Below are 26,545 nucleotides of genomic sequence, written 5' to 3'. Positions count from 1 at the left end.
GGGGGCAGTAGTGAGAGAAGGGGCTGAGGGGGCAATAATAAGAGAACTGGTCGAGTGGGCAATAATGAGAGAACTGGCCAAGTGGGCAATAATGAGAGAACTGGCCGAGGGGGGGGCAATAATGAGAGAACTGGCCGAGGGGGGGGCAATAATGAGAGAACTGGCCGAGGGGGCAGTAGCGAGAGAATGGGCAGGTGGGGCAGTGCGAGAGGAGGGGCCAAGGGGGCAGTAGCAAGAGAAGGGGCCGAGGGGGCAGTAGCAAGAGAAGGGGCCGAGGGGGCAGTAGCAAGAGAAGGGGCCGAGGGGGCAGTAGCAAGAGAAGGGGCCAAAGGGGCAATAATGAGATAACTGGCTGATCGGGCAGTTCTACCCTCCTTCCTTTGAGACCCATTTGACCCTTCTGCTCATACCTCTCCGCTCCCCTCCCCCACTTTCCAGACCCCTCTTTTCCCCCGCTGGGTTGCAGTGATGCAGTGGATCCCTCACAGGAGGTAGGACAGAATGACAACCTGACATTATTGAGAGGGGCACGTGACCAGGGGGCACCACTTACCCAGAATGCCACCGGCATCAAACAGCGTGGACATGTCTCCCGCCTTCTTGGGATCGAAGTGAGCTGCAAGAAATAGACGGCACTGATACAACTGGATACAGAATGCCCATATGGGGAGGGGGATTTATCAAGCTTCATGCACCAAAATTCTTTCTTTGAAGTGAAGATTTGTACCAGATGTATTAAGTTTTACAATTGGGTGTGGCCTAATGAGCATAAAATCTTAAAAAAAAAAAAAAAAGTGGCCGAATGTTGGCGCAAATTCTACCAAAATGTTTCTAATTATAAAAAATTATTCTTCAAGATCTAGGACAGGGATCAGCAACCCCAATTTTGAGAAACTACAACTCCAAACGTGCCCTCACCTCTGGCTGACAGGAAATGCTGGTAGTTGTAGTTACAGCTGAAGTGGCCACAGTTGCAGATTCCTGGTCTATGGCCCAAATATCAGCACTACATTGGGAGATTAGATTGTGAGCTCTGACGACAGGGACTGACCTTAGGAGTAATCACAACCTCCATCATGCTGGGAGTTATCAGTAACAGGCAGATGATGGGTTTCCTGTACGCACTTGATTGATGTTCTTACTACCACAGCATTTACCTTGCTGGCAGGACTCGGCCTCCTCTGTTCATACATGTCATGAGGGTGTGCAAATATTTGCAACCTCTCTCTAGTTCCATGGAACTATGCAGATAATCAGCTGCAGCCCCAGTGATGTCACACACACAAACAGCACAAGGTGAAAAGTCAACACATGGAGCTCGGTGAGCGGAGCGGGGGAGGGGCGGATTGTGATGCGGTTACCCGCTAATTCCACGGTCTCCCCATTATTCATTTATGCACCTTAAAGGGGCCGATTGGGACTTCTGTATACAAAGCTCAACTGTTCTAGAAAAAAAACGTTCTATAACTAACGGACAACCAGTCTGGCTCTGACTAATCGTCCGCACCGGTCACCAGTATCAGATTGAGCACAATACTGGCATCATCAATGATTGTCGGTACGCATCACTTCTCAAAACTCGCCCCGGCGTCCTCTTACCCACGTTGGAGATGTAGAGCGGCAGCCAGTACAGGAATGTGTAACTGACCAACTTGGAAAACAGCAGACACAGCGAGAACTCCACCACACCCTGCGGGGAGCAGAAATACACCGGCGTCACACAGAGAACGCGCAGCACGTGTGCCACGCAATGTTACAGCCCCCAAATCCAGAATACCGGGATCCTCAGGGCCCCCCAAAAGCTAATGGGCCGAGGGTGCTCCACCGGCTCCTGTGGACCTGCGGACTCCTCCAGGTCAGCGGCCTGAGACTTATAGATGTTCTCTGTGCTGCTGTTCATCCCTTGGTCATTCTCCAGCTCGCCATTCGCTCCTTCCTGGAATTAACGTTATAGTGACCAATAAATGATCAAAAACAAATAAAAAAAATTGATATACAGTATATATCCATCATCAGATGTAGAGTGCGCTTTAGTTTTGTATCTGATTTACATTGGACTTGTCAATTAATCCTATTCCCCCACCTAAACAGCAGACACGAGCAATGACGTCACAGCTACTCCCCGAGTGATGACGTCACAGCTGCTCCCCGAGTGATGACGTCACAGCTACTCCCCGAGTGATGACGTCACAGCTACTCCCCGAGTGATGACGTCACAGCTACTCCCCGAGTGATGACGTCACAGCTGCTCCCCAAGTGATGAAGTCACAGCTGCTCCCCAATTGATGGCATCACAGCTGCTCCCCGAGTGATGAAGTCACAGCTGCTCCCCAATTGATGGCGTCACAGCTGCTCCCCGAGTGATGAAGTCACAGGTGCCCTTCTCCCCTCCCCCCCCCCCCGAGTGATAATTTCCTGCCCACTCCCCCCCTTCTCCGAGTGATGATGTCACTACTTTCAGCAGACAAGTGATGACGTCATAGCAGTCCAATATTAATATTTCTCCTGGTGGTGAATGTGAAGAACTTACTGTCTGATCAGGGGGAGTGCAGCCGACATCTTCTGGATCTGTGGAGGTAAGATGGAGCATGGTTTCAGATGGACTTCCGGCGATTTATACAGAAGGTGAATCACGGTTAGGACCGGCCCAGCGGATTTCATGGTCACCAGCAGATCTCCGGAGAAAGAGGCTCCATGTAGAGCCCTCCATTTTTGGTAACAGGTGATCCCCTACAATACCCCAGGGATCTGACCGACCGAAAAGTCGTGAATGATATGAATATTGCCTTAAAGCACTGGGCCTTTGTGGGGGAACTGACCTGAATGTACAAAGAAGTGACTCACTTAGTATAGAGACTTCTTATAATAGGTCTGCGGGGTTATGGGAGTTTCACTTCTTCCGCAGCCGGCCCTGATGTGCTGTAAAATATCCTGCGTGTGCAGATGGTTCATTCACAGGATAATAACCCTTGTGCAGAATAATGAAGCCCTAACCTATAAAGAACGCAATGAGGCTACTGACCCCCGATCACAGAGCCCACATAAAACAGGTGATCCAGGACAACCCAGTCTGCAGTACATGTACATCCACACTAGAGGGCGGCATTTCAGGGACTTACATTCGATCAGGAAAAAGAAGCAGATTACTCCGAACGATCCGATGATGATTCCGGGCACGATGAAAGAGAGACCCCAGGCGGTGGAGACGAACGCCCCTGCAATGAGAGACCCCAGTATATTCCCCACAGCTGTGTGAGAGTTCCAGATTCCCATGATGAATCCTCTCCTGTAACAAGACAGATGATGAGGGTTGTAGTTGGCTGAGGGGCTGGACCCGTGGAAGCGCACAAGCGCAAAACGATCGTAGTCCTGTTCTCTCTCCCCGCACCGCTGATCTCTCCCAGCCACCTCTCCTTGCTATGTCCGTTGTCAAGTTATGATGAATAAAGGACTTTAATTTGCAATTCATCAGGGTGAGTGCCGCATTTTCTCTTTTCTTCTTTGATATTTATCCACTGCTTTTTTTTTGCTGAGCACCACCCTAACATTGCTGACTATATATGTGCTATAGGAGTCCTGCAGTGGAATCCTCAGGCTGCGGTTACACCACCCGCTACGTTATACCTAGTGCCGTTCATGCTTTATGCTTTTTGATATATATATATATATATATATATATATATATAGATATATATATATATATAGATATATATATATATATAGATATATATATATATATAGATATATATATATATATAGATATATATATATATATATAGATATATATATATATATATATATATATATATATATATATATATATATATATATATATATATATATATATTTGTCTAAGGGGTACTTCCGTATTCCTGTCGGCAACTTCCGTCACGGATATTCATTCGCTGATTGGTCTCGCTAGCTGCCTGTCATGGCTGCCGCGACCAATCAGCGACGGGCACAGTCCGATTAGTCCCTCCCTACTCCGCTGCAGTCACTGTCCGGCGCCCGCTCCATACTCCCCGCAGTCACGCTCACACAGGGTTAATGCCAGCGGTAACGGACCGCGTTATGCCGCGGTAACTCACTCCGTTACTGCGGCTATTAACCCTGTGTGACCAAGTTTTTACTATTGAGGCTGCCTATGCAGCCTCAAAAGTAAAAACATCTAATGTTAAAAATAATTTAAAAAAAATAACAAATCATTATATAATCACCTTCCGACGCGCCGGTGACCGGTCCATGCAAGCGGCAGGTTCCAGTGCTAAGGTTGGTGTGCGACAAGGACCTGCCATGACATCACGGTCATGTGACCGTGACGTCATCACAGGCCCTGCGCGCCTGCGCGAGAAGGACCTGCCATGACGTCACAGTCATGTGACGGCAACGTCATCACACCCTCGGACCGGAAGCTGCCGCCTGAACCGAACACAGGCGACAGAACTACAAGGGGCCCCTCGGAAGGTGAGTATATGTTTATTTTTTAACCTGTGACATACGTGGCTGGGCAATATACTACGTGGCTCTGTGCTATATACTACGTGGCTCTGTGCTGTATACTACGTCACTGGGCAATATACTACGTGGCTCTGTGCTATATACTACGTAACTGGGCAATATACTACGTGGCTCTGTGCTGTATACTACGTCACTGGGCAATATACTACGTCACTGGGCAATATACTACGTCACTGGGCAATATACTACGTCACTGGGCAATATACTACGTCACTGGGCAATATACTACGTCACTGGGCAATATACTACGTCACTGGGCAATATACTACGTGGACATGCATATTCTAGAATACCCGATGCGTTAGAATCGGGCCACCATCTAGTAAATAAATAGTTACTCACTTTCCTTTACCAAACCAATTTCCCATGCAGGCGACAACTGACGGCCACCCCGTCGTCTGCGCCAATCCATTTAATATCTGTAGAAAAATTATAGACAAAAGGTCACTGACTACAGATGTACATGTGACTGCAAAAACAACAGAGCAAGGAGCAAAACAGATAACAGAGAGAAATAGCTGCAGAACACTGTTTTATATTATGCCATGCTTTAAAGTGCACAACCATACATTAAACAAGATGTACACCCGTACCTGAAAGAGAATATAGTACCAGAGGGCATGAATGTTCCAGTAATAGCCCAGACCCATAAAGGCAGTGAACACCCCAGAGATCACCATACCGCCAGACAAGTAATAGCGCAAGGGGAGACGCTCGCCGAAAATACCACTGCAAAGAAAAAAGAAATAATACATAAAGCACAGAGATATCAAGGAGCAGCATTATGGTGGTTATATTCTTGTACATAAGGACAGTATTATAGTAGTTATATTCTTGTACATAGGAGCAGTATTATAGTAGTTATATTCTTGTACATAGGGGCAGTATTATAGTAGTTATATTGTTGCACATAAAAGCAGTATTATAGTTATGTTCTTGTACATGGGGGACAGTATTATAGTAGTTATGTTCTTGTACATAGGAGCAGTATTATAGTAGTTATATTGTTGTACATAGGGGGCAGTATTATAGTAGGTATATTCTTGTACATATGGGCAGTATTATGGTAGTTATATTCTTGTACATAGGAACAGTATTATAGTAGTTATATTCTTGTGTATAGGAGCAGTATTATAGTAGTTATATTCTTGTATATAGGGGGCAGTATTATAGTAGATATATTCTTGTACATAGGGGCAGTATTATAGTAGTCATATTCTTGTATATAGGGGCAGTATTATAGTAGGTACCGTATATTCTTGTACATATGAGCAGTATTATAGTAGTTATATTCTTGTATATAGGAGCAGTATTATAGTAGTTATATTCTTGTATATAGGAGCAGTATTATAGTAGTTATATTCTTGTATATAGGGAGCAGTATTATAGTAGTCATATTCTTGTATATAGGGGCAGTATTATAGTAGTCATATTCTTGTATATAGGGGCAGTATTATAGTAGTTATATTCTTGTACATAGGGGCAGTATTATAGTAGTTATATTCATGTACATAGGAGCAGTATTATAGTATATTCTTGTATATCGGAGCAATATTATAGGAGTTATATTCTTGTACATAGCAGTATTATAGTAGTATTCTTACATATATAGTAGCAGTGATTCTCTCCATTCTGATACTAGTGCTATTAGAGACTTTTTACACTCTATTGACCACTCATATCAGAACATGTTTTTGCAGCAGCTCAAATTTCCTACTTTGAAAGGTCAATAATTGGAGCCAAACATGGATTTAATTTGTTTATGTAGCACTTAAAGAGATTTCAGAGAAAGATTTAAAGAAAAGAATTGTCTGTGATCAACCTTCTGACTAAACGCTGTAATTTACAAAGAAATGAGCCGCGTTATTATTATAAATTCATCCTTCAAAGAAGAATTCCGCTCTAACATGCACAATAATCTGTTTTCATAGAGAACATACTTGTATATGCTCAGTCCATTCCTCATCAGTACGGAGATGCCCGAGACCAGTTAAAGAGACAGTAACCTCATTATCCTCACTTTTGAGAGCTGTGTAACAAGTTCATGAGTTTTCTAGTATTGCACATTCCCTTCTTAGTAGAACGGGGAGCCGAGTAAAATAATAATTACCCGATAGTTGCCCCCCTTTATGAAAATGCTGTCCCCTCCGGCTGTCAGATGACTTGCAGTCAAGTATTTACAGTTTTGTTTGGGCAAATTAACAGCGTATTTTTCTACTTGGTCAAAACTTTGAATGCCGCAGGGGTCATGTGACCGCGTGGGAACGGCAACGGTCAGGGTAGTAAATATTAAAATGTTTCTATTATTTTATGCTGCTTCCCGAGGCTGTTATAAAAGGGATTGTCCAATAGTGGAAAACCCCTTTAAAGTGAATATAAAGTGTATTTTAGGGAGTTATTATATGTTCTTGAAGCAGTAAGATGGGGGCTAATGAGTGTTGGGGGTCATTAATAATTTCATTAGGCTCTGCAACTTCCATGTGTGATTCCTATATGACTGGAGTGGCCCTTTAAGCTCAGCCCTGGCCCCGGGCAGCCGCCGTCTCTTGTGCCAGCTTGGCACTGTCAGTTCCTGCGATCCCTCAGAAGGAGAGGGAGGCCAGATCTGCTTCGCTCGGCTCTTCTGCCACTTTTTGTTACTTTGTTGCAGTTTCTTGTGTTTGTCATGTGTTGCTTTTGTAAATGATGTTAGATTATGTTGGTGACACACAGATGGCGGCGGTTTCTCTACGTGACACTAATGTATTTATATCCAGCGTGGCCGGGAGCCATCGGCTTTATCTAAACCGAACACTCACCTGATGAACATGCCAATGGCGTAAGCCACCAAGAAGGATGTATCCAGGGAACCCAGGAGTTCTTTGTAATTAGACTGATCTAAAAAGAGAAGAAAAAATGTAGCGCAGATTTATACATAGTGAGCGCAGTAATAAAGCTTTCATCCTGCAACGAGGCAGAGCCTGGCTCATCCAGAACCTGGTTCATGAATGTAATGTTAGGGCTGCAGTGAAAACTGACACAGGGAACGCTGGAGGAGTGAAGAAGCAGGGATGGAAGTAATTTACGGCAGCTGTCTTTATTTGGGGGTCTAATGGCCCGAGTACAAGTTCTGACCCAGTCATCATAGCCTCCCAGGTCTGAATCTGGTTAAGAGACCCACGGCCGGTCCGTCCTTGGACCGCGAAGCACAGATGTGTGAAACTAGCCCATGTCTCCCCCCTACTGTAATATACCACGGGGTCCCTGCAGGGTCTTCTCTGCCATTCTCGCAAATGATCTATACGGGTCGAGGTGTCCGAACGATAAAGGAAATCATTATGAGCAATCGGAAAATCTGACAAAAGCCTCCTGTCAGATGGTTTTCCACGAGGAAAGAAGTGGCGGGTCATGTGCTGTGAAGAAGGATCTGGATTCTTTCTTTTTCCAGGGTGAAAAATATTTTGAGAATGGAACAGTTTCCTATAAATAGTCAGAAACAGAAGAGCAGAAGTCACCTAATAAGCTACATTTCCTCAAAACTGCAGCGAGACGAAAACCTGTGCCGAAAATAGAAAGCGGAGCAGTGTGGCCCCTGTGACACGACTGGCAGGTCCTCCAGATGTACAGCGGCGGGGGTGGAAGACCTCCCAGCATAGTGGTCACCCAGAAACAGAGAGAACTAAGGAGTCACAGAGACTGAGGATTTCGGGAGAGGTCTTCCCCTTGCTCTTCTCGATCATCCACCCGCTCCAGGGGCACAGAGGGCGATGTGGAGTACATGGGGCATGGTTATATGGGATGCCCAGGGCAGGACTGACTGGTACCAGTGCGGCTGAGGCATACATTAACCCTTCAGGAGCAGGAGCCTTGTATCTGATAACTGTGTTTAACAACCACTAATGAGTCAGAGGTTAATGATCAGAAAAGGGTCCAAGAAAAATACAGCCATGATTTATCTCTGGTGCTGCCACATGTACACCGACCTGTCGTCACCCTGGGGCGCACAGATCCTTAACCACTAATCAGCCACAACATAAAGTAAACTTTCTGCAACGCCCCAAGGAGTGAACCAGAGTGCGCCTCTCCATATCTCACCATCTTCGTATCTTGTCAGTCAATAGAATTATTACTATATAGAATGTTTGAATATAAGGGTTTGTTACAATGTATCCAATCCTGACATTCTTCAACTAAACAACCAGGACTGAAGACTGATACAAATTACCCACACCGATACTTTGTAACAAAATAAACAGGAGATCTGTTGCCCGTGTAGATTGGATACAGCTGTAACAAACACTCAGCTGTGAGAACGATTCACGCTTTCAGCCTGTATAGCGGCATAGTTCAGAGGTTTCTATGGGGGGATACTCCAGATCCATGGCCTCCATAGCTGACCACCCAGCAGCATGCACACTGTATCGCAGTGCTTTACTCACCGAACGGCGCCCAGCTGCACCACGTGGTGTCATTCTCGGAGATATTTGCGGGTGGATTGGGAATCTCTGAGCAGTTTCTGTGCAGTTGACTCTGAAATCACAATGTAATGGAGAATCACAACCAGCGCTGCCCGCCTCCAGGAGAGACGAGTGATGACCAACATGGCCGCCTGGATATGTGCGATATGCCGTGGGCTCCTGGACTTGTTCACGCTTTTGTCTAGCAGGAACATCCCGGAGAACAGTAAATATTCAGAAAGGATTAAATACGTTTTCACGATGCCAGGAAAGTGCCAATAATTGACGGAGGTGAGGACAGAGGCCGAGGGTGGCATTTGCTTTCTACGGTCGGGTTCTCCTTCTGTGGCCTCGGTATATGGAGCTTTATTCTATGTACACAGGAGCAGACACTGAATAAATAATTCATGAGCAGAGAAGGATGCGGATCATTAACAGCCCAATGTAATCTGGGAAGAAGCCGCAGTCAGCGGGAACTTTCTGTAAACAATACAGAACATATAGCTCTCACCTTCACCACACTGATCGGCTTCCTGGAGAGGTGATAACTGGTATAAAATAAGAACGTCAGAACGATGATGGACCCCCGATACCTGGAAGAGAGAAGGAAGGGAACTGTGTCAGTGCCCAAATTCCCAAAACCACCACCAAAATGTCAGTGTGCCATTATCCCGCCCCCCCAAGTGTCGGTGTCATCGTCCTGCTCCCTGAATGTCAGTGAATGTCTCCCCGAGTGCCGGCGTCATCATCCCACACCCAGTGTCCGTGTCATCATCCAGTACCCCCAGTCATTATTCCGTAACCTGATTATCAGAGTAGTTATCCCGTACCCCGATTAAAAATAATTTTATTTCTATAGCAGCAACATATTCCGCAGCACTTTACATTATAGAGGGGACTTGTACAGACAATAAAAGACATTACAGCATAACAATAAACACAGATGAAAACAGATACAAGAGGAGTGAGGGCCCCGATCACCAGATACAAGTGGAGTGAGGGCCCCGATCACCAGATACAAGTGGAGTGAGGGCCCCGATCACCAGATACAAGAGGAGTGAGGGCCCCGATCACCAGATACAAGAGGAGTGAGGGCCCCGATCACCAGATACAAGAGGAGTGAGGGCCCCGATCACCAGATACAAGAGGAGTGAGGGCCCCGATCACCAGATACAGGAGGAGTGAGGGCCCCGATCACCAGATACAAGAGGAATGAGGGCCCCGACCGCCAGATACAAGGAGTGAGGGCCCCGATCACCAGATACAAGAGGAGAGAGGGCCCTGCTCGCAAGCTTACAATCTAGGAGGAAATAGGGCAGACAAAGGCGGATGGCAACAATTGCTTTCGTTGTTCGGACCAGCCATAGTGTTAGAATCGGGTGCTCATGTAATGCTACATGAAACGGTTATCAGCCTAAGTATGTAGCAGTACAGACACAGAGGGCTATTAACTGCATAAAGCATGTGAGAACATGATGCGAGGAACCTGGTTATGGTAAAAATTTTGAATGGGCCACACAGGGATAGTTAGGTTAATGCATTGATGCGGTAGGCCAGTCTGAACAAATTATATTATTGGTGCCAATATCCCGTACCTCAATTATCAGCGTCATCATCCTGCTCCCTGCATGTCAGTGAATGTCTCCCTGAGCGTCGGCATCATCATCCTGTACCCCGATAATCAGCGTCATCATCCCATACCCCGATTATCAGAATCATTATCCCGTACCCTGATTATTAGCGTCATCCCGTACCCCAATTATCACAGTAATTATCCCCTACCCGGATTATGAGCGTCATTATCCAGGTACCCCAATTATCACAGTAATTATCCCGTACCCCGATCAGCGACATTATCCCATACCCCGATTATCACAGTAATTATCCCGTACCCCGATTATCAGCATCATTATCCCCCGTACCCCGATAATCAGCGTCATTATCCCCCGTACCTGATTATCAGAGTAATTATCCCGTACCTCGATTATCACAGTAATAATCCCGTACCCCGATTATCAGTATCATTATCCTGTCCCCCTTTACATTTGACAACTCTCATTCTAGATGAAGGTGACAGATTGTTTCTGATGCTGAGCGAGGAGTCACGAGACGAATGGGGAAATCTGCTCCAGATGTGGCAGCACAAACCACAAGCAGGAAGGATTCATCATGGTGGGAAAACATGTCACCGCTGCGCACTGATAACATGGCATATCCCCCACCCTAGAAATTCTCTTCCCAAATTATACAGCAGACTTATCTACCCCCAGCCCGATCCTGCCTAATATTACCGGCTGCTCTGTAATTCCTGTGCAGTTGAATACAGTCTATTACTCCCTGTTATCAGCCACTGCAGGCTACAGAGTGTTGTACTTCCACTGTATAAGTGCCAGATATTGAAGAAACCTCCATGATCTCTGCGTTATATCATCTCCCTCCATATATGACCGGCATCTATGGCTCCAGACTATTATACGCTGTTGCAGCTCCTATAATTTAAATTTTTCAGCATTTTGCTAAATGAAAAAAAAAAAGCCAAATCCAATTATCAGGCGCAGAGCGGAGGCGTCTCTTTGCTGACACAGGCCGGGGATTGTGGCTTTTATACCAGAAAGGAGAAATAAATGTTGTCTTGCAGTTTCTAGATGTTGTAATAGAGACAGACCCAGCAGACAAGGCGATCCTGTGTATTACCAGGCGTCCTCCACGCCGGGCGGCTGAGGATCGCAGGGCGATGGGATACTGTAATACAGGGGGGAATTTACTATAACAGACCCTCGCTCTATCACAGCAATCAGAGGTTTTACTTTGGAAATCACATCACAAATTATGCAAAGTTATCATAGAAGGAAAGTTGATCCCTATGAAGAATAATGGGAGTTGTAGTGCAAGCAAAATTTCCATGTGACTTTTAGTGATTAGTTGCACAGACCTTTGGATTTATATTAGATTGTAAGTTCTTGTGGATCCTGAAGGTGCGAATAAAGAGGATTAATGTGCGAAACAAGCCGATTCACGACGGGTCTGAAAAAAGATGATCGAGAGTAGAAAACAACGCCAATTATTGGAGTCAGTTAAATATCTGGAAGTAGGAAGGAAGAGTAAGTAGTGGGAGCTTATGGTCAGAAGATTAAATATAAAGGGGGTGACTCATAAAATTACATTTAGGGTATGTGCACACGATGCAGAATAAGTGCAGAATTGGTGCAGATCTGCAGCAGATTTTTCTGCAGCAGAAACGCTGCAGAACTGCACTGTGATTTACAGTACAATGTAAATCAATGTGAAAAAAAAAAGCTGTGCACATGGTGCAGAAAAATCTGCGCAGAAACGCTGCAGATTTCAAAGAAGTGCATGTCACTTCTTTTGTGCAGTTCTGCAGCGTTTCTGCACCCCTCCATTATAGAAATAAAATCTGCAAAAAAAACGCACTAAAAACGCACAAAAAAAAACGCATAAAAAACGCAGTTGCGGATTATGTCAGGAGATGCAGATTTTGTGTAGAAAATTCTGCACCTCTTTTCTTACGTGTGCACATAGCCTTACACCTTTAGGCCATGTTCACACTTTGCGTGTGACCTCTGCGGGTTCTCCCGCAGCGGATTTGATAAATCTGCAGGGCAAACCCGCTGCGGTTATCCCTGCAGATTTATCGCGGTTTGTTCCGCGGTTTCCGCCTATACTATTGATGCTGCATATGCAGCAATATGCAGCATCAATAGTAATGTTAAAAATAATAAAAATTGGTTATACTCACCCTCTGACGTCGCGATCTCCTCGGCGCTGCACGCGGCGGTCCGGCTCCAAAGATGCTGTGCCGAGAAGGACCTTCGTGACGTCACGGTCATGTGACCGCGGCGTCATCACGGTCATGTGACCGTGACGTCACCGCAGGTCCTGTTCGCACAGCAACTGAGACCGGGGACGGCCGCGGGCAGCGCTGAGAGGTGAGTATAGCATCATTTTTTATTTTAATTCTTTTTTTTTTTTTACACTATTTATGCTTCCCAGGGCCTGGAGGAGAGTCTCCTCTCCTCCACCCCGGGTAGCAACCGCGCATTATCCGCTTACTTCCCGCAACGTGGGCACAGCCCCATGCGGGAAGTAAGCGGATCAATGCATTCCTATGGGTGCAGAATCGCAGCGATTCTGCACAAAGAAGTGACATGCTGCGGGTTGTAAACCGCTGCGTTTCTGCGCGGTTTTTCCCGCAACATGTGCACTGCGGTTTCCATAGGGTTTACATGTTAATGTAAACGCTATGGAAACTGCTGCGGACCCGCAGCATCAAAATCGCCGCGGATCCGCGGTAAAAACCGCGAAGTGTGAACATGGCCTTATACAGGTCTAGCTGTACTACCCGGCTTTGCCCGGGCTAATAACTGCTGTTTGCAAAATAGAATTTGTTAACAAAAATTTATTCTGCACACAAAAACCACAAAACAAATAGATAGAAATGTAATTATTAAAAGGCAAAAACTAAGCTAATAGAAGCATTTCACAACATATATTTCAAAACCAGAGTTTTTCCACACAGATTTAACTAAATTGGCTAAGTAATGTGAAGTAATCGTCTACTACTTATTTGGGTATGTGTCCACGTTCAGGATTGCTTCAGGATTTGGTCAGGATTTTATGCAGGTAAAATCCTGACCAAATCTGCACCTGAGGTCACTGGCAGGTCACCTGCGTTGTCCTTGAGTTTTTTCTGCTATGTAAGGACATGCTGCGTTCTTAAAAGACGCGCCGCATGTGAGTTTTCTCGGGTGTGCCGCATGCGTCTTTTACTGCATAGTGGAGACAGGATTTCATGAAATCCCCTCCACTATGCTGTAACATCTGGATGCTGCGTTTTTTATGCATGCTGCTCAACGCTGCGTCAAAAACGCATCGTTTCCTGAACGTGGGCACATACCCTTTGAGAGCCTTTTGATAAACGACATTCTTAGTTTTTCCTTCAGGTGCCACCAACACACCCTAACTGACATGCTATTCATGCTATTACCTTACACAAGCTTTGTTATACTGAGAATGTCCTTTGTTGCCTATATTAACCAATCAGAGCTCAGATTAATTAACTGTAGCAAAATAGAAGCTGAGCTGTGATTGGTTGCTATTGGCAGCCTGATAAATCCCCAGCCAACAGGAAGCCCTCCCCCCTGGCAGTATATATTAGCTCACACATACACATAATAGACAGGTCATGTGACTGACAGCTGCCGTATTTCCTATATGGTACATTTGTTGCTCTTGTAGTTTGTCTGCTTATTAATAAGATTTAATTTTGAAGGATAATACCAGACTTGTGTGTGTTTTAGGGCGAGTTTCATGTGTCAAGTTGTGTGTGTTGAGTTGCGTGTGGCGACATGCATGTAGCGACTTTTGTGAGATGAGTTTTGTGTGGCGACATGTGTGTAGCAACTTTTTGTCGAGTTGCATGTGGCAGGTTAGTGTAGCAAGTTGTGTGCAGCAAGTTTTGCGCATGGCGAGTTTTGCGCGTGGCGAGATTTATGTGTGGTGCATTTTGAGTATGTGCAAGTTTTGTGTGAGGCAACTTTTGTGCATGTGGCGAGTTTTCCATGAGGTGAGTTTTGCACGTGTGGCTAGTTTTGCATGTGGCGAATTTTGCGTGTGGAGAGTTTTGAGTGGCAACTTTTGTGTTTCGACTTTTATGTGGCGAGGATGGTGTATGTGTGGTGAAATGTGTGCTGAGGGCGGTATATGTGTTCAGGCACATGGTAGTGTGTGGCGCATTTTGTGTGTGTGTTCATATCCCCGTGTGGTGAGTATCCCATGTCAGGGCCCCACCTTAGCAACTGTACGGTATATACTCTTTGGCGCTATCGCTCTCATTCTTTAAGTCCCCCTTGTTCACATCTGGCAGCTGTCAATTTGCCTCCAACACTTTTCCTTTCACTTTTTCCCCATTATGTAGATAGGGGCAAAATTGTTTGGTGAATTGGAATGCGCGGGGTTAAAATTTCGCCTCATAACATAGCCTATGATGCTGTCGGGGTCCAGACGTATGACTGGGCAAAATTTTTTGGTTGTAGCTGCGATGGTGCAGATGCCAATCCCGAACATACACACATATTCAGCTTTATATATTAGATATGTCATGCAGATGTCTGATCACGGAGACCCCCACCTTCACTAGAAAAAGGATCCAAGCCCCCATTTCACCAAGCTGCAGTTGCAAATGAAGCGGCACAGGCGCAATTTTCACGATTTGCAAATACATATGGCATCCTCAGACGCGGTAGAAATATCTGTAGCTGAACATCCATCCCATACACGAACAGCTTATTTCTGCAGCTACTGCAGGGATTTCTGCAAGCAAATGAATGGGACATGTGTGGACATTTCTGCCACAAATCAATAATGTGTGAATTTAACAAAACAGGTGGAAATCAGCCGGAAATCCACAAAAAATGTAACACACGCAGATTGTGCTGCAGATTTGTGGTCAGTTTTCAGCAGCAGCGGCCGTCACCCCTGGCATTACCCGTGCACACGTGGAGGATTATTTCTGTCTGAACTCAGCCACACATACTTAATTTTTCATCTATATCAGACCAGATTTGCTGACAACCTCCCATCGTCTCCTGTTGTCAGTGAAGACAGGAACCCGACGGGTGGATTCCAGCCATCCAGTACTTTGGGTTTTGAAGTGTATCCTCCAGCACTGAAGCAAAGCACATTTTATAGGAGTCCCCCCTATGTCATCCTTGCCGACCTGTAGTAATTGGGATAACCAATTCTTTTACATCTCCCTCCACACACTTTATACTAAAGTCTAAGCCATTGTGGAGCTGATGGCAGCAGGACCTGGGGTGGTCATGCACAGGCCTGAGCAGCAGAGCAGAGGTCGCCCACCCCATCCCCCGGCTGTACACACAGGACCTCTTACCAGCTGTCTCTGGACACAGCTTGCAGCAGCCTGATGGCCGGAGCCAGGGGGGATCTCATGGTCACTGTAGGGCGAGTGTCCTTCTGATCTAGGGGGGTCCTGGAGGAGGTTAAATGGGGTGATCACTGATGTAGAGGCTCCTGGATGCAGGATCACGTCTCAGCTGCTCTCCTCTGTTATATACTGGAGCTTTCCCCTCCCAGATCCTCAGCACAATGAATGAGAATTGGTGCTCAGCAAGTGATCCCAGCCATCATGTGACTGAAGTGGGCGGAGCCTGGCACAGGGATCCCCCATCATTCACTCCAGAGACATGAGATGATACATGGACGTGGTAACAATGTGACAAGTTATGAGGATTCTACACAACTAAACAAAAATAGTATAATAGTCAGCGATCACCAGGAAATAAACAAACTGTTATTGAACAACACTCAATTTATAAACACTGAAAACAAGTCCAGCACCTGGACTACAAGAAAAACTGAGATCACAATACAGAGTACAATGCTCATAGCCCTACTAGCCACTCAGTTATAAACACATTACAATCAGAGTCACATAATCCCTCGTATAGGGAACGTATACGGCAACAATCGGACTAAATACGTCCTAATCAGTACATGAGGTCATCACAAAAACTGTAATCAATCACATACAAATAAATTCCACCACATAACTGAGCACAGGAAACTGTGGCAAAACAAAGGGAAAAAGAAGGATGAAGAGACAAGAAAAATAATCACTTAGCCCTGACCAGAAATTACAGTCACCGCCCACCCCCCCTTACCTACACAGCCAGATACGTACCTACTGAGCCAGATACCTACCTCCACAGCCAGATACCTACCTACTGAGCCAGATACCTACCTACTGAGCCAGATACCTACCTACTGAGCCAGATACGTACCTACTGAGCCAGATACCTACCTATTGAGCCAGATACGTACCCACACAGCCAGATACGTACCTACTGAGCCAGATACCTACCTACACAGCCAGATACATACCTACTGAGCCAGATACGTACCTACGCAGCCAGATACGCACTAACTGAGCCAGATACGTACCTACTGAGCCAGATACCTACCTCCACAGCCACATACGTACCTACTGAGCCAGATGCCTACCTACTGAGCCAGATACCTACCTCCACAGCCAGATACGTACCTACTGAGCCAGATGCCTACCTACTGAGCCAGATACGTACCTACACAGCCAGATGCCTACCTAATGAGCCAGATACGTACCTACTGAGCCAGATACGTACCTACTGAGCCAGATACGTACCTATTGAGCCAGATACGTACCTACTGAGCCAGATACGTACCCACACAGCCAGATACGTACCCACACAGCCAGATACCTACCTACTGAGCCAGATACCTACCTACACAGCCTGATACCTACCTACTGAGCCAGATACCTACCTACACAGCCAGATACGTACCTACTGAGCCAGATACCTACCTACACAGCCAGATACGTACCTACTGAGCCAGATACCTACCTATTGAGCCAGATACCTACCTATTGAGCCAGATACCTACCTACACAGCCAGATACGTACCTACTGAGCCAGATACCTACCTCCACAGCCAGATACGTACCTACACAGCCAGATATGTACCTACTGAGCCAGATACTTACCTGCACAGCCAGATACCTACCTACACAGCCAGATACGTACCTACACAGCCAGATACGTACCTACACAGCCAGATACCTACCTACTGAGCCAGATACTTACCTGCACAGCCAGATACCTACCTACACAGCCAGATACGTACCTACTGAGCCAGATACCTACCTACTGAGCCAGATACTTACCTACACAGCCAGATACGCACCTGAGCCAGATACCTACCTACACCGCCAGCTACATAATTACTAAGCCAGATACTAACCTATACAGCCAGATACGTACCTACTGAGCCAGATACTTACCTACACAGCCAGATATGCACCTACTTAGCCAGATACCTACCTACACAGCCAGATACGCACCTACTGAGCCAGATACGCACTTACTGAGCCAGGTACCTACCTACTGAGCCAGATACCTACCTACACAGCCAGATACGTATCTACTGAGCCAGATACCTACCTACACAGCCAGATACCTACCTACACAGCCAGATACGCACCTACACAGCCAGATACGCACCTACACAGCCCGACACGCACCTACTGAGCCCGACACGCACCTACTGAGCCCGACACGCACATACTGAGCCCGACACGCACCTACTGAGCCCGACACGCACCTACTGAGCCCGACACGCACCTACTGAGCCCGACACGCACCTACTGAGCCCGACACGCACCTACTGAGCCCGACACGCACCTACTGAGCCCGACACGCACCTACTGAGCCAGACACGTACCTACACAGCAAGATACGTACCTACACAGCCAGATACCTACCTACACAGCCAGATACCTACCTACTGAGCCAGATACTTACCTACACAGCCAGATACGCACCTGAGCCAGATACCTACCTACACCGCCAGCTACATAATTACTAAGCCAGATACTAACCTATACAGCCAGATACGTACCTACTGAGCCAGATACCTACCTACACAGCCAGATACGCACCTACTGAGCCAGATACGCACTTACTGAGCCAGGTACCTACCTACTGAGCCAGATACCTACATACACAGCCTGATACCTACCTACACAGCCAGATACGTATCTACACAGCCAGATACGCACCTACACAGCCAGATACGCACCTACACAGCCAGATACGCACCTACACAGCCAGACGCGTACCTACTGAGCCCGACACGCACCTACTGAGCCCGACACGCACCTACTGAGCCCGACACGCACCTACTGAGCCCGACACGCACCTACTGAGCCCGACACGCACCTACTGAGCCCGACACGCACCTACTGAGCCCGACACGCACCTACTGAGCCCGACACGCACCTACTGAGCCCGACACGCACCTACTGAGCCAGACACGTACCTACACAGCAAGATACGTACCTACTGAGCCAGTTACGCACCTAAACAACCAGATACCTACCTACACAGTCAGATACCTACCTACACAGCCAGATACCTACCTACACAGCCAGATATGTACCTACTGAGCCAGTTATTCACCGACACAGCCAGATATGTACCTACTGAGCCAGATACGGACCTACACAGCCAGATACCCACCTACACAGCCAGATACCCACCTACACAGCCAGATACCCACCTACACAGCCATATACCCATCTACACAGCCAGATACCCACCTACACAGCCAGATACCCACCTACACAGCCAGATACCCACCTACACAGCCAGATACCCACCTACACAGCCAGATACCTACCTACACAGCCAGATACCTACCTACACAGCCAGATACCTACCTACACAGCCAGACACGTACCTACACAGCCAGGTACGTACCTACACAGCCAGATACATACCTACACAGCCAGATACCTACCTACACAGCCAGACACGTACCTACACAGCCAGAAACGTACCTACTGAGCCAGTTACGCACCTCCACAGCCAGATACGCACCTACTGAGCCAGATACGCACCTACTGAGCCAGATACGCACCTACACAGCCAGATACCTACCTACACAGCCAGATACATTACCTATTTGAGGGATTATGTGACGTGTGATTGTAATGTATTTATAACTGAGTGGCTAGTAGGTCTATGAGGATTATACTCTGTATTGGGTATCTCAGTTTTTCATGTAGTCCAGGTGCTGGACTTGTTTTCAGTGTTTTTAAATTGTGTGTTGTTCAATAAAACTGTGTTTGTTTCCTGGTGATCCCTGACTATTTGTACATACTATTTTTCTTTTTTTTGTATAGTTCACATTGATATGCATTAAGAGATTCTAGTTCATTTAATTAGCAGTTGGTGTCTGCTTATATCTATATAATTGATTGAGGATTGTACACAATGTCCCCCACACAAGAAAGAAACGTGAAAATTATCTCTCTGATCATCAGAAATCCATCTCCAGATGTTGGGGCTTTCCTATAAATCGTGTCCAGTCCCCATTACTTCCCCGTCCTGTGCTGGGATCTGTTCAGATTAATTTCCGCTTCTGGACACTTTCCCCTAATTCTCCACAGAGGACTTCCCGCTTGGGGGAAATTTTTCAGATCTGATACCCCCAGATCTGTGACCGCCGGCCCACAAAATATTAAGGTACCGTCACATTTAGCGACGCTGCAGCGATCCAGACAACGATCCCGATCGCTGCAGCGTCGCTGTTTGGTCGCTGGAGAACTGTCACACAGACAGCTCTCCAGCGACCAACGATGCCGAGGTCCCCGGGTAACCAGGGTAAACATCAGGTTACTAAGCGCAGGGCCGCGCTTAGTAACCCGATGTTTACCCTGGTTACCAGCGTAAAAGTTAAAAAAACAAACACTACATACTCACCTTCCGCTGTCTGTCCCCCGGCGATCTGCTTCTCTGCACTGTGTAAGCACAGCGGGCGGAAAGCAGAGCGGTGTCGTCACCGCTGTGCCCTGCTTTCCGGCTGGCACTTACACAGTGCAGAGAAGCACAGCGCCGGGAGACAGACAGCGGAATGTGAGTATGTAGTGTTTGTTTTTTTTTACTTTTACGCTGGTAACCAAGGTAAATATCGGGTTACTAAGCGCGGCCCTGCGCTTAGTAACCCGATGTTTACCCTGGTTACCAGTGAAGACATCGCTGGATCGGTGTCACACACACCGATCCAGCGATGTCTGCGGGAGATCCAGCGACGAAATAAGGTGCTGGCCTCCTAGCTCCGACCAGCGACATCACAGCAGGACCCAGATCGCTGCTGCGTGTCAAACACAACGATATCGCTATCCAGGACGCTGCAACGTCACGGATCGCTAGCGATATCGTTGTTACGTTGTTCAGTGTGAAGGTACCTTTAGAGCAAAAAAAAATCATGACCAAAATCCCATGCTGCCTGCCTCATATAAACAGACCCAGGTGGTCCCGCACAGACTTACATTAGGGGCTTCCGCTAGAGTCCAAGCGAGCGATTCTTACCATCACAAGTGACAGACAGAGGCCGAGAACACCAACAAGGGGCGCACAATGTAATCCCCCGGTCATCAGACATAGAATCACAGTGAACACAACACCACACTGCTGGGGGAACCCGACCGATTGTGGCAGCTCACACCATGGGCCGGGATACGCCATCGCACCAACAGAGGTGCCCACACACCTCCGCCGGCCACCAAGACCGACCTTCATGGTGGGCCAAGTGTGTCAGGAGCAGCCATTAAGCTTGTGGTCCCCCCACAGAGGAGAAATCCAGCAGTAAGGCCGGGAGCACACGATCCGGTAGCAGCAGCGCATGTACACTGTCATCTATTGAACGCAGGTGAATGCTCTGATCACTGAACTGTGCGGATTCACCGCGTCAAATACATTGTATAGATGTATTGCACCTCTCCAAGATAAAGAGACATGCTGCGGTCTGGAAAGTCGCTCCCAATGTGTGTCTCAGCGGGTGACCGCAGGCGTCTGTGGACACAGCGGAGATGGGATTTCTTGAAATCCCATCTACTGTGCTGTAACATCTGGACGCTGCGGGTTTAACACTGCATAAATACACAGCTTCAAACCCGCATTAACTACGGATCGTGTGCACATATAAGGGTACTGTCACACAATGCAATTTTGAGCGCTACAACGGCACGATCCGTGACGTCGCAGCGTCGTATGAATATCGCTCCAGCGTCGTAGACTGCGGTCACACGTTGCAATCACGGCGCTGGAGCGATGCCGAAGTCCCCAGGTAACCAGGGTAAACATCGGGTTACTAAGCGCAGGGCCGCGCTTAGTAACCCGATGTTTACCCTGGTTACCAGCGTAAACGTAAAAAAAAAAAACGGTACATACTTACATTCCGGTGTCTGTCCCCCGGCGTTCTGCTTCTCTCCACTGTGTAAGCACAGCAGCCGGAAAGCAGAGCGGTGACGTCAGACGTCACCGCTGTGCTCGCTTTCCGGCCGGCAGGCGCTCACAGTGCAGAGAAGCAGAACGCCGGAGGACAGACACCGGAATGTAAGTATGTACTGTTTGTTTTTTTTACGTTTACGCTGGTAACCAGGGTAAACATCGGGTTACTAAGCGCGGCCCTGCGCTTAGTTACCCGATGTTTACCCTGGTTACAAGCGAACACATCGCTGGATCGCTGTCACACACAACGATCCAGCGATGTCAGCGGGTGATCAAGCGACGAAAGAAAGTTCCAAACGATCTGCTACGACGTACGATTCTCAGCAGGATCCCTGATCGCTGCTGCGTGTCAGACACTGCGATATCGTAACGATATCGCTAGAACGTCACGAATCGTACCGTCGTAGCGATCAAAATTGCACTGTGTGACAGTACCCTAAGAGCCCGTGGTTATCTCGCCCTGGCTCATGGCTGCAAGCTCCTTGTGTGTAAAGTGCCGCAATCAGTCTCACAACAAACTTACAATAGGGCCGGGTCGGCGGGTCTGTAATGTAAAAACAAAAGGCTGCTCTCCCACCCCCCTGCCCAATTACCATAACACCCATGTCCTATGCACAGGCCCACCCCCCATTGTTTCCTTGCCTCCCCTGTAGACAACCTTGCACCTGCATTATGCCTACCTCAGTCCCCCACTACTGCTCATCTCTCCGGAGGGGGGCACATGGTTCTCCTTAGGCCATGTTCACATGCCAAGTAATCATCTGTTAGAACGGATCCAGCAGTAGTCTACTGGCAAAAAAGTTGTACAGACATACAGTGCCCCCCGCCAGCAGCACAGAGCTTGCCCCCCACCCCGATGACGGCACATAGCTCCCCCCCACCCACAGTGGCTCAGAGCTCAACCGCCACCCCTGACAGCGGCACAGAGCTCGCCCGCCACCCCTGACAGCGGCACAGAGGTCGCCCGCCACCCCTGACAGCGGCACAGAGGTCGCCCGCCACCCCTGACAGCGGCACAGAGGTCGCCCGCCACCCCTGACAGCGGCACAGAGGTCGCCCGCCACCCCTGACAGCATCACAGAGCTCACCCGCCACCCCTGACAGCGGCACAGAGCTCACCCGCCACCCCTGACAGCGGCACAGAGCCCCCACAATCAGGTCTGGTGAAACAAAACAAGAAACAAAAACCCAATAAATCACTGACTTTGCTTTTCTTCCTTCTCATTCTTGGATACACAGCGGTGGGTTCCACCAGACCATCGCAGCCCTGCACCTGTTTATATCACGGGGATGAGCGATCAAGTTTCCTGATCCATGTGGGGTAAATAACAGACTTTTCCTCTCGAACGCGATCTTCCCTTCGTCAGGACCTGTCCGCTCAGGGTCTGAAGTAATCTTACAGTCGCCTTGTAGTGGGTGGTGGGGTGATCATATGCACAGCGGTGAAGAGGGGCCCAGAACCAGAACTTCACTCTATGGGTTTATCTTGCCTGTGACCCCAATATCATGAAGGGTGTAAACCTGCGCAGGAATAAGCAACATGAACGGCCCCATGTCCTCTCTGTGGAGGACTTCCAGACTTGTGGGGCTGCAGGCTCTGAGTCCAGGGGGCTTTTACCAGTCCTTTCTCGGCACAAGCTGTGATTTCATTGAGGACATACAGCTCAGAAAAGACTTTATAACCCCAGGGGCAAATATCTGAGCGCTCACATCGCTCTGGGGTTACACGTATACATCTATGCGTACGATCTCCCATAAACCGTGTCCTTTTAATTATTTGTGCCACCCATTACTGTACATCAGAGCGATTTCTGACGATGCTCAGCTTTATCCAACCAGCGCCATCCCAGAAGTTGCTTTTTGCAGGGTTGTACCGAACAAGTAACACTGATGTGGATTTGCACACGAGCTGACAGCAGCAATAAACTTGAGCTGTTTTTGTTTTTTATGCATTTAATAAAATGTTATGAGTGCAATTTAATTATTATATTGGTATAATGAGCTTCCCTCATTGATTGGGGCCGATCTCTGGCCGTGATGGATGCAAACAATCTCCGGTGTTTACATCACAAGAACATGGTGTAAAACCTCACAACTACACAGAATCACTCACCTGAATGGAAGAAGCAGACTGGGAGCTGGAGAAGCTGAAAAAACACAAAGGATACTGAATTAAGAAAAGGAAGTCATTCCTCAATAACGGGATCGGAGAGAGGGAAAATACAGGGAATCATCAGGTCTCCGCTCAGATTAGTTAAAATTCACATATAACAAAATTATAGATTTACAACTTTCAATTCTTTGTTGAAAACCCATCCAGACTTGGTCCTGCTCACAAAGCTGGAGCTTCCCATAGCAGCAAAACAGTAAACAGGTTGTGTAAAGAATGGCGTTACGGTCAAACATGCACCCCCCTCCGCTCCACTGACTACCTATGGGACTGCTGGGGAGAACGCTCTGCTCCCATAGAAAATGCATGTCTGACCTTGCTCTATCCTGACTCTGCCAAGCCCCATTCTTGAGATCGGGGGGGGGGGGGGGGGGGGGATTGGGGGTGCCAGCAGTCGGACCTCCCAGCAATCCCCTATGGGATAACTTCTAATCATGGCACCATCCTTTCAGTAACCAGTACAGTGCTGTGAGCAGTAATAGGGATATAAACATTGAGGGCTCCCGTTCACCCACAGCAAGCAGAGATCATGAAATGGAGAGTGATTGACCTTCATGTATATAATACCCTCTGCAGGATATACAGTGGCATGTGAGAGTTTGTGCGCCCCTAGTCAAAATTACTGTTATTGTTAAAGGGAACCTGTCACCCCCAAAATCGCGGGTGAGTTAAGCCCACCGGCATCAGGGGCTTATCTACAGCATTCTGTAATGCTGTAGATAAGCCCCCGATGTAACCTAAAAGATGAGGAAAAGACGTTAGATTATACTCACCCAGGGGCGGTCCCGCTGCTGGTCCAGGTCTGGGGCTTCCCATCTTCATCAGATGACGTCCTCTTCTGGTCTTCACGCTGCTGCTCCTGCGCAGGCATACTTTGTCTCCCTGTTGAGGGCAGAGCAAAGTACTGCAGTGCGCAGGCACCGGGAAAGGTCAGAGAGGCCCAGCTCCTGCGCACTGCAGTACTTTGCTCCGCCCTCAACAGGACAAAGTACGCCTGCGCATGAGCCGCAGCGTGAAGACCAGAAGAGGGCGTCATCTGATGAAGATGGGAGGCGCTGGACCCGGACCAGCAGCGGGACCGCCCCTGGGTGAGTATAATATAACATCTTTTTCTCATCTTTTAGGATACATCGGGGGCTTATCTACAGCATTACAGAATGCTGTAGATAAGCCCCTGATGACGGTGAGCTTACCTCACCCGCGATTTTGGGGGTGACAGGTTCCCTTTAACAGTTCAGCAAATTGAAGATGAAATGATCTAAAAGGCCTAAAGTTAAACATGACACATTTCCTTTGTATTTTAGGCAAACAAAATGTTTTCTTCATCTTTAACATTTTAAAAACTACAAAAAGATAAATGGGCCAATGCAAAAGTTTGGGCACCCTTGGAGATTTGTGTGGTCAGATAACTTTGACCAAGGTTTCAGACTTTAATAATACTGTTAGGGTTATGGCTTGTTCACTATCCTCATTAGGAAAGGACAGGTGATGCAGACTTCCCAGCTTTATAAAAACCCAGCCTCCTCTAACCTTGTGCTAAAAATAGCAGCCATGGGTTCTTCCAAGCAGCTGCCGAGCACTCTGAAAATGAAAATGGTGGAGGCCAACAAACCAGGAGAAGGTTATAAGAAGACAGCAAAGAGTTTTCAAGTTGCCCTTTCCTCAGTTCGAAATGTAATTAAGAAATGGCAGTTAATCAGAACAGTGGAGGCCAAGATAAGGTCTGAAAGACTAAGCAACATTTCAGTGAGAGCTGTTCATTGGATTGCTAGAGAGGGAAATCAGAACCTCCCGCTGAGGTTGCAAAGGACGTTTAGAAAGATTTAGCAGACTCTGGAGTTCTGGTACATTGTTCTACTGTTCAGAGACATTGGCACAAATATGGCCTTCATGAAAGAATCATCAGAAGAAAATCTATCCTGTGTCCTCACCATAAAATTCAGCGTCAAAAGTGTGCAAAAGTACATCTAAACAATCCTGATGTATTTTGAAAACAAGTCCTGTGGACCGATGAGGTTAAAATAGAAATCTGTGGGCGCAATGATCATAGGTATGTGTGGAGAAAAAAAGGGCACAGAGTTTCAGGAAAAGAACATCTCACCTACCATTAAGCATGGGGGTGGATCAATCATGCTTTGGGGTTGTGTTGCAGCCAATGGCACAGGGAACATTTCACTGGTACAGGGAAGAATGGATTAAATTAAATTTCAACAAATTGTTGATGAAAACATAACACCATCTGTAAAAAAGCTGGAGGTGAAAAAGAGGATGGCTTCTACAAATGGATAATGATCCTAAACATACATCAAAATCCACAATAGACGACCTCAAAAAGGCACAAGCTGAAGGATTTACAATGGCCCTCACAGTCCTCTGATCTGAATATCATTGAAAATCTGTGGCGAGACATCAAAATAGCAGAGGAAGCAAGATGCCCTGGGAATCTCACAGAACGGGAAGAATTCTCCAAGGAAGAATAGAGGAAAATCCCTCAAACAATAACTGAAAGACTCTTGTCTGGCTACAAAAGAGGGATTTTTGTATACTCACCG

General features: G+C 47.2%; 1 protein-coding gene across 3 annotated transcripts in view; it reads right to left on the bottom strand.

The window, feature by feature from the left end:
- Positions 1–16,081, bottom strand: part of SLC37A2 (solute carrier family 37 member 2) — a 62,917-nt gene extending 46,836 nt beyond the window's left edge. For 2 of the 3 annotated variants that reach the window (XM_077249520.1, XM_077249522.1), the window contains exons 1-11: positions 15,865–16,068; positions 9,466–9,547; positions 8,937–9,027; positions 7,317–7,395; positions 5,112–5,247; positions 4,861–4,937; positions 3,120–3,286; positions 2,531–2,568; positions 1,778–1,936; positions 1,600–1,690; positions 554–616 (exon numbers count right to left, since the gene is read on the bottom strand). In XM_077249520.1, the coding sequence (XP_077105635.1) occupies positions 554–616; positions 1,600–1,690; positions 1,778–1,936; positions 2,531–2,568; positions 3,120–3,286; positions 4,861–4,937; positions 5,112–5,247; positions 7,317–7,395; positions 8,937–9,027; positions 9,466–9,547; positions 15,865–15,923 (1,042 nt within the window). In that variant the 5' untranslated portion in view covers positions 15,924–16,068. Of the gene's footprint in view, positions 1–553; positions 617–1,599; positions 1,691–1,777; positions 1,937–2,530; positions 2,569–3,119; positions 3,287–4,860; positions 4,938–5,111; positions 5,248–7,316; positions 7,396–8,936; positions 9,028–9,465; positions 9,548–15,864 lie in introns of all 3 variants that reach the window. The other variant, XM_077249523.1, reaches the window with a different exon arrangement.
- Positions 16,082–26,545: the final 10,464 nt, after the last annotated feature.

The sequence above is a fragment of the Ranitomeya variabilis genome, chromosome 4 (assembly GCF_051348905.1).
Source record: "Ranitomeya variabilis isolate aRanVar5 chromosome 4, aRanVar5.hap1, whole genome shotgun sequence".
Lineage (NCBI taxonomy): Eukaryota > Metazoa > Chordata > Amphibia > Anura > Dendrobatidae > Ranitomeya > Ranitomeya variabilis.
This window is presented reverse-complemented; position numbering and strand designations above follow the sequence as displayed.